Source organism: Triticum urartu, chromosome 4 (assembly GCF_003073215.2).
Source record: "Triticum urartu cultivar G1812 chromosome 4, Tu2.1, whole genome shotgun sequence".
NCBI lineage: Eukaryota > Viridiplantae > Streptophyta > Magnoliopsida > Poales > Poaceae > Triticum > Triticum urartu.
The window spans coordinates 578077283-578085795 of record NC_053025.1 but is presented as its reverse complement, the minus strand read 5'-3'; the positions used below and the strand labels follow the sequence as shown (position 1 = coordinate 578085795).

General features: G+C 46.5%; 1 protein-coding gene across 1 annotated transcript; it reads left to right on the top strand.

Moving 5' to 3' along the window:
- Positions 1-4565: 4565 nt before the first annotated feature.
- On the top strand, positions 4566-8085 carry LOC125552835 (probable flavin-containing monooxygenase 1). The gene is made up of 5 exons (XM_048716522.1): positions 4566-5275; positions 5377-5617; positions 6451-6629; positions 6804-7156; positions 7238-8085. Exons 1-5 carry the CDS (start codon positions 4793-4795, stop codon positions 7575-7577), a joined length of 1596 nt encoding a protein of 531 aa, XP_048572479.1. The 5' UTR covers positions 4566-4792; the 3' UTR covers positions 7578-8085.
- Positions 8086-8513: the final 428 nt, after the last annotated feature.

Genomic DNA, 8513 nt, shown 5'->3' with positions numbered 1-8513 from the left:
GTCATCCATCTAAAGTACTTTTTTTCAAGTATTATGTACGCATTGCATATTTTAATTTACTACATGTATATAGCTAACCCGATCATATCCATGCATCGGAAAGTGTCATGCAAATTGGTTCACTTTTCGAGGTAGATGTACTGCATCAGCTGTACATGGCATACATAGATTTCTGCAGTGGTCGCACAAAACTAATACTACACAGGATTATATACGCCACTAAATCGTAATCCACCTAATCTCGCATGTAATCAAGCAACAACTACACCAGATACAATCATAATGGATCATGTGGCCGATATATATTCGTTAATGCATGTATCAGCGACGATTGCTAACCTAATCAGTGTACTAATTGTATATACGGTCCACGCCGAGGTCAAAGCTAGCTCAAATTGAAGACACGGTCTTGAGAGAAAGTTCAGATGCAACACACACTTGCTGCTCCACCTAATTCCCGGTTTTCTTAATTATGCCTGGCTGTATGCATATGCGTGTGCAAGGTCAGCCCTATCGAGTCTCTTGGTTGGTTTTTGTAGTTCATAAGCAGTGGACATACATACGTCCACATTAATTGTGTACTCTCAATACAATGACCCGGCAGCTAATCATGTTGGTTTGGTGAAGTATATCGATCTCACGCATAATAATAATCAGGGGTGATTACATGATTGATATTGTCGTTACGGCGGGGAGATAAGGAAGTGATATACTCCCTTCATTTCAAAATAAGTGACTCAACTTAGAGAATATATGTATAGCTTTGTGGGTCTGAAATAGTGTGAAAAGTTACACATTAGTAATTTCTTTTCCTTGGTGGGATCATCATGAAAATAAAAAATAATATGGGTTTTAAACAAGCGAAGCCCCCCGCCAAAAAAAGAAGTGATACCTAGCTACGACACTGACGTGGAATGTGTAGCAAAATTCAAATTAGGAAAATGGACCGAGTTCTTTATTGTTTACTACTAGCTTCTACTAGTTCACAAGGATTGCAGGAGTTTCAGCACAGTAGTTGGATTTATCCCTAGAAAAGTACCACGGCTTGTATTGAAGTTTTCAAGTTGTTTTCTCGTTCCCTCAGAGTCCGCGAAGCTTCAAGCGTGAGACAAAACTTTACTGTAAAAATACTTTCAAGCCAGTATTTTGACTGCAAATTTCCAAACCATAGCTAGGTATATGTTCGCTAGTCGTCAGTGGACATATGAAGGTTGGATCCTTTCGATCTATACTACTCTTCATCAGCAACGGCTACTGTTCTCAGTGACGGTGCCAGGATCAGAAGTCTGTGATGTCATTTCAAATATGTGATGTCAAATACATGTGTTTCCACCAACTTTAAAGAAATCTTTGCATGATTTTTACTTGTGTACAAAAGGATTTTCCAAAAACCTGTGTGGTCAATTGACCACACTCCTCTCAACGTGGCTTCGCCACTGACTGTTCTGGTGCGTTGGTTCTATGAGATCTTAGCACGACAACTTTTCGACTGTCTATTATAATAAATTTTGCCCGGCTTCGGCAAAGGAGGGATGATGACGACAGCGCGCCTTCGCCTCGGTTCAATGTTTATAGTCGTCGCTATAGATCTAGATGTAATTTTTATTATTTTCGATGTTTGGTGTACTGCCATGATTGAAGATAAATAGATCGTAAGTTTTTGCGCCAAAAAAAAAGTAGATCTCTTAGTAGAGTACGTTTCAGTGTCGAAAAGATCACTTGCTTATCTGTTTTCTCAGGGAACACTTGCTTATTTGTGAACTGTAGGATATCTAGTATATGTGCATGGAGACCCAAATGAGAGATTAAATTTAAATTTATTTCTCACAGGCAACGATGCATCATTTCTTTTTTCCGCAATAAGAGATTAAATTTATTTCTCACTGTGACATTTTATTAAATTTATTTCACACTGCTTTACTTACTTCTCACTGAGCACATGTATTTTGTTGAATTAGTCGGCCGGGAGCAAAAAACATTGTGCACCGTATTAGTTTTGGTTTGCTGCTTCCATACGGCGGTGACAGGGAAAGAATAGTCTGCATGCAGCTAGCTAGCACGGATGAAACGACGCGACAGGACGTCTGGACGTGGCAATAGCCAAATTAAAGGTCACGCTAGCTAGCTAGATAGGGCTGAAAGGAACATTCAGCTGGCGACGGGACAAGACACGCGAGATATATTCAGCCATGCATGTAGGCGCGCGCTCGTAGCCAAAAATGGGCAGGCACGGTCGAGTTCGCTGGCCGCACGATTTACACACACCCCTTTCCTTGTTCCCCGGTCCAAAGTTTCTCCCGATCCAGATGATCAGCAGAACGAGATGGAGGGGCCGGCTTGACACGGTCATGCATGCATGTATGCATGAGTGAACCCATGATAAAAAAAATGTCATGTGGCCGAAAAGGACATGGCCAGTTTACGGTCGGTGTATCTGAGGTGATCAAGTGTAGCACATATACAGTACGTAAGTGCGTGTAGATTAGTTTTTGTTAAGAATGAAATTTTGTAACATTCAATGTATGGGTGTTGCCGAGTCAGTGCATGCATGCATAAGGGTGGACAGGGGAGTACCAGGTACATCTTCCATGGTGCAGAGGACCCGAGGTCCAAATTCCTTCTCATTATAAATTTCATGTGTATGTATATTGTTTAAGGATTGCCTCTTTGTAAGTCTCCCAAAAAAAATTGAATTTCAAGGTACATCTTCCATGGTGCAGAGGACACCAGGTCCAAATTCCATCTCATTGATAATTTTCATGTGTATGTACAATGTTTAAGGATTGTCTCTTTGTAAGTAGCCCAAACACTTGAATTTCAATCCAACAGCTCACCTCCATTTTTCTCCTACAGCGAGCCCATCTCTTTCTCCTCCCCTGCCTCTCCTCCGCTGGTGATGCCGCGGGGAGCCTCATTGTTCCTGTCTCCGACAAGCTCTCCGAATCTTAAGTTCGGCGCGGTCTAAGCCAAGCTGCTTAAAATGAAAACCACCCCATCCCTCCCTCAAACATGTGAACCCTCTTTCCTGCTACACGAGCGATGCCACTATGTCCCCATCTCCGGCCAAGCCTTAATGAGGCCTCGTTGGGGACGCTGCGACCAACTGCGTCGTTCCTACCTCGGCATGGCTTCCTTGCTCTCTTCTGCACCGACTCCATCCCGGCGTTGTTGCTCTGCGCCGCTCTCCTTTCTTCTTCACATAAATTGAATCACACAAAATTTGATTGGATGCAGCTTATGAATAGCTCATGGTTAATGTTTAACACCCTAACTCAAAGTTTTCTTGGAGGGCAATCACCCGAATTTTGAATTTGGGCCAGTCGATTCGGTGGAGAAGGAAGCATGCGAGAACGGGTAGCACCGAGGACATCGCCGGGGGCGCCCACGCGAATGATAGCGAGGCCCGAGTATTGAACTCATTCTCCAACTAGTAACTCCAAAAGTCTGAACCGATGAAGAGAAATAGACAATACCATATCTTAACACCGGGGACGCTGGCAATATCTCGGGCAGGAACGAGCTGTAGCGGGCGTAGGCGAGTAAGAAACTTGATGGTACGGGGTGTAGGGATCTGTGAGGGGAAGGTAGGGCGGCGAGGCTGACCTAGGAGCGCCGTAGGCCGTACGCGCTGAAGGCTGGCGGTTTGGCCGGTGGTTCGTGGGGCAGTTGCGGAAGAAGATGAACAAGAAGGCATGAGTTTGAGAAAGGCCATCTGGGCATTTGTTCGACATCAGACGGCTAAAAACAAATCTGACCCAAATTACTTTTTCAATCAACTTACCCCTAGCCAGTCCTTTTTATTTTATCAAATTTTGTGTACACATAATGTTTGGCACCCCATCTTGAAGTGACAAACATGGTGTAAATTTATACTGGAGAGGATTTGTGGCATGCAGGTCTCACTGTAAGCAGCACCTTGGATGTGCTTTTATTTTTGACTTTTGATTTTCAATTTTTTTATTTTTTGAACAAAAATCCAAATTAAGTTATGTTTCCATATTCATGTTTCTCATGACGAGGTCTTTCAAATAAGATCAATTTTGAATATGTTATGATGAATTTTAAAAATAAACACTAAGTTTCAACTCTTAAAACTTAGCATGCACAAACAATAAAATCACGATTTTTTTTCTGCGACCGACAAAAAATCATATTAAAATTTTATTGTGAAACTTGGTAAAAGCGAGTGAGAAAATTGCAAGTTTTAGATAAAAACTCATAAGTTTCAACAACCTAAACTTATTTTTTTTACTATGTCCTTGTGTGGATCCAACTATTTCATGAATCACGAGGCAATCGAGCGGCCGGGCTCGGCTTGGCAGGTGCGTGCGCGTGCAAATTTGCGAATTTTATACGGGTCATTTTCGTTCTAAGTGGGTGGTAGACGGTGTCGTGCATCGTTTTTCTCTCAAGGCATTGGTGTGCGTCTGCATGCATTTCTTCTCTCTCTACGTTTCCGTACGATTTCTAAGAGACACAGTGGAAAGCTCAACAGCCCCATGCTAGCATCCTGACCCTATAAATACACCAGGCCTCGCCCTTGTGGACACCAACGCACACAAAGCTCTAGCTCAACAGCGCCTCCAGCTCTAGCTCTAGCTCCCTCGAAGCCTCCTTCGCGTGCAAGAAGCAGCTCTCTCTCTCTCTCTCTCTCTCTCTCTCTCTCTCTCTCTCTCTCTCTCTCTCTCGCAGCCTCCTACGCCCGCAAGAAGCACCCACAGTGCGCACACATCCCTCGATCACCTCGATCACCACACACACAGCCAGTTCCATCCAACACCTCGGGTAGACGATGGCCATGGCGCAAGGACAAGGGTCGCGGGCCACGAGGGAGGCCGTGCCTCCGGTGTCTCGTGTGGCCATCATCGGTGGTGGGATCAGCGGCCTGGCCGCGGCCAAGCAGATGGCGGCCTACGACCCCGTCGTGTTCGAGGCGACGCCGTCCGTCGGCGGAGTGTGGAAGCACTGCGTCTACCGCACCACGCGGCTGCAGACGCCCCGCCCGGACTACGAGTTCTCCGACTACTCCTGGAAGAACCGCGACGACCCTTCGTTCCCGACCCACACCGAGATCGTCGACTACCTCGAGGGCTACGCCGACGAGTTCGACCTCTGGCGCTACATCTCGTTTGGGTCCAAGGTGGTGGACATCAAGTTCCTCGGCGGCGCCCAAGCCGGGTTCACCGAGCTGTGGAGCGGCACCGGCAAGGATCCGCTCCGTGGCAAGCCCATGTGGGAGGTCGGCATCGTCACCGGCGACTCGAACACCGTTCAGGTACCATATATACTTTGACATCCTTGTTTCGAGATACTTTGCACCATGTTCTGATCAATTCAATCGATCTCACGCGCATATTTTGCCACGGGAATGTGCAGTATTACAAGTTCGAGTTCGTGGTGATGTGCACGGGGAAGTACGGCGACGTGCCGCGGATGCCGGTGTTCCCGCCGGGGAAGGGGCCGGAGGTGTTCAAGGGGACGGTGATGCACTCGCTGGACTACTGCAAGCTGAGCGAGGAGGAGACCGTTGAGCTGATGCGAGGCAAGAAGGTTGTGGTGGTTGGGTACAAGAAGAGCGCTATCGATCTAGCCAACGAATGTGCTCAGGCAAACCAAGGTGCGTAAAAGCATACTCCTCCTAGCTATGCATAGGAAAGATTTAACATGGTTTGAACAAAAATTCTCCTAAAACATGGACAAAATTCAACATGGAACTACGCATGAAACTAGCAGCTAGCCAAGGAAGATAAGCTATCGTACTCGTGTAAACGCGTGTATACCAGGAAATCATAGAAAAAGAATATGCTAAGCAAGTTCACACAGAGCTGAACAAAACAAAAACAGGATACTAATAAATATTGTAGAAGAGTCCCATCATTCGATGAAGTGGATGTCTGAATAATGCATACCATTTTTGGTGACATGTGCCTTGGCGATTTGAGAGTCGGATACTTTGTTCCAGAAAAGGGCACTCTTGTCTTGACCCATCGCACACTTCATCATGCATCTAGTATAATTCTACACTAGACAGTTTAGCTAACCAAGACTAGACAGTGGATGCCTAGGTAGGTCTCTTGCATTTACAAGTTCAAAGTACACTAGACGCAAGTAGCAGATTTGCCAGAAAAGATTATCTGCCGTTCTAAACGAACCTTCCGAACTAATTGTTCGCATGCATGACTGGTAGTTAGCTTCCTGACGAACTCACTTGACTATACATTTTAATGGTTCCTTAAAACATACTCCCTCCGTTTCAAAATAGATGATCCAACTTTGCACTAATTTTAGTACAAAATTAATGCAAAGTTGAGTCATCTATTTTGGAATCGAAGGGAGTAATACTCCCTCCTACTTGTCTCTAATTTAGTATAAATTTATACTAAATTGGTAGTAGAAGCATATGGTATGGATCGATAGATTAACCGGTCGCGTTTGCTTGTTTGTTTGCAGGCGAGGGAGGGCAGGCGTGCACGATGCTGGTACGGACCTTGCACTGGGTGGTGCCATCGTACTCCATCTGGGGCTTGCCATTCTCCATGTTCTACTCCACACGCTTGTCTCAGCTCTTCTACGAGCGACCCAACCAAGGGTTCTTCCGATCCCTCGTCTGCCGCCTGATGAGCCCACTGGTATGTGTGCGTCAGAATTCATCTCACAGCGTGAAACTTGTACATGATACACATGCACGTATATTGGGAAATACGTATGAACGTATTAACATATGCACGTGTGCATGCTCGAGACCATGCATGCATATCACAATCTGACAGCAACGTCTTGTTCTTTGAACTTTTGTGGTCCAGCGGTCAGGGGTGTCGAAGTTCATCGAGTCGTACCTGTCGTGGAAGCTGCCGCTGGGAAAGTACGGTCTGACGCCGGACCACCCCTTCGTAGAGGACTACGCCAGCTGCCAGATGGCCATCCTCCCGGAGGGCTTCTTCGACATGGCGGACCGCGGCCTCATCCGCTTCAAGAGGGCCTCCACCGGGTGGTGCTTCTCGGAGAACGGCGTGGTCCTCGACGACGGCACCAAGGTGGAGGCCGACCTCGTCTTCCTCGCCACCGGCTTCGAGGGCAAGGAGAAGCTCCGCGAGGTCCTGCCAAAGCCCTTCCGCGACCTCGTCGTCGGCAAGTCTTCCATGATGCCGCTCTACCGGTACGTGTATAGGGCTGCGATTATCTTTTGCTCCAACATATATGCACCGATCAATGCTGACGTGCAATTTTTTTCCCGCAGTGGCACGATCCACCCGCTGATCCCGAACATGGCTTTCGTGGGGTTCGTGGAGAGCGTGTCGAACCTGCACACGTCGGAGCTGCGGTGCCGGTGGCTGTCGGGGCTGCTGGAGGGGCGGTTCAAGCTGCCGAGCGTGAAGGCCATGATGGGGCACATCGCCGGCGAGGCCGACGCCATGCGCCGCACCACGCGGTTCTACCGCCGCCACTGCATCTCCACCTACAGCATCCACGACAGCGACGGCATGTGCGCCGACCTGGGCTCCGCCACGCTCCGCAAGGCCAACTGGATCGCCGAGCTCTTCGCGCCATACAACAACAAGGACTACAAGGAGCAGTAACTCATACGTACGCGTAGTACAACGTCCGCATCAATACACGCGGCGGCCGGTATAATACATTATTTTAGTAAAAAGAACATACATATATACTCCTACGTGATTCCATTGGTAGCTAATAGTAATATCAATCGCTAACAAGAATATATGTATACACGTACCTAATAAGATTCGTCATTCCTGTACTGGTAGTAGTACTACAGTGTGTAAGTCCTTGGGGATCGATGATGACTAACAGTCAAGGACTAGGTCATGCATGATAATTATATAGTATCAAGTGTCATGTGAACCGAAGAAGCGTTCGGTTAAGGACTCGCGACCTCGATCGAGGAGGTCTCGTCTCGCCCGCGACCCACAAGATCGATGGATTGATCTCAGGGAATATTCCAACTGTCGAGGAGCATGTAGACTGTAGTCTGTCCTTGTGTGATTACTTATACTACTGTAGAATCTGATTCATCATGTACGCCCCCCTGTAGTTCATTTTTTCCTTGTCGATATAACTATTGGATCTATGAGCATGCAATGAAATTCCTCATTTTGTTTATGTTCTGCTGCAAATGACATTCTGGTTCTTTCAGCCTGCTTGTTTGAGGGTTTCCTCATCAGTTTGTGTCGGTTCGATCATTTGTGCCTTTATATTTCTAGGGGTGCGAAAGCCTATTCCGAGCTAAATGACATTCTGGTTGGCGTGTGTTTTCTTGTTGGATACGTCGTTAAGTCCTAACATGGCTACCTCACTACAAAAACATTTACAGTATACCACCGTGTGTGAGTTGTAGAAGTGTAGAGAAACAAAGTGCCAATGAATCTCTGTATGATTTTTGAAATGAGGCAAGGATTTGTCATTTTCGTTGACTAAGAAGAAGAGAGTTGTTAGGTTAATTAGAGGAAACCAAACGAAAACGTAGATAACAAACCCCACATAGGGCACCCGCG

Excerpts from the sequence above, each read along its gene's own strand:
- LOC125552835 (XM_048716522.1), top strand. The coding sequence starts at position 4,793 with ATGGCCATGGCGCAAGGACAAGGGTCGCGGGCCACGAGGGAGGCCGTG. Across the intron at positions 5,276-5,376 it reads GCGACTCGAACACCGTTCAG|TATTACAAGTTCGAGTTCGT; the intron begins GTACCATATATA and ends GGGAATGTGCAG. Across the intron at positions 6,630-6,803 it reads GCCGCCTGATGAGCCCACTG|CGGTCAGGGGTGTCGAAGTT; the intron begins GTATGTGTGCGT and ends TTTGTGGTCCAG.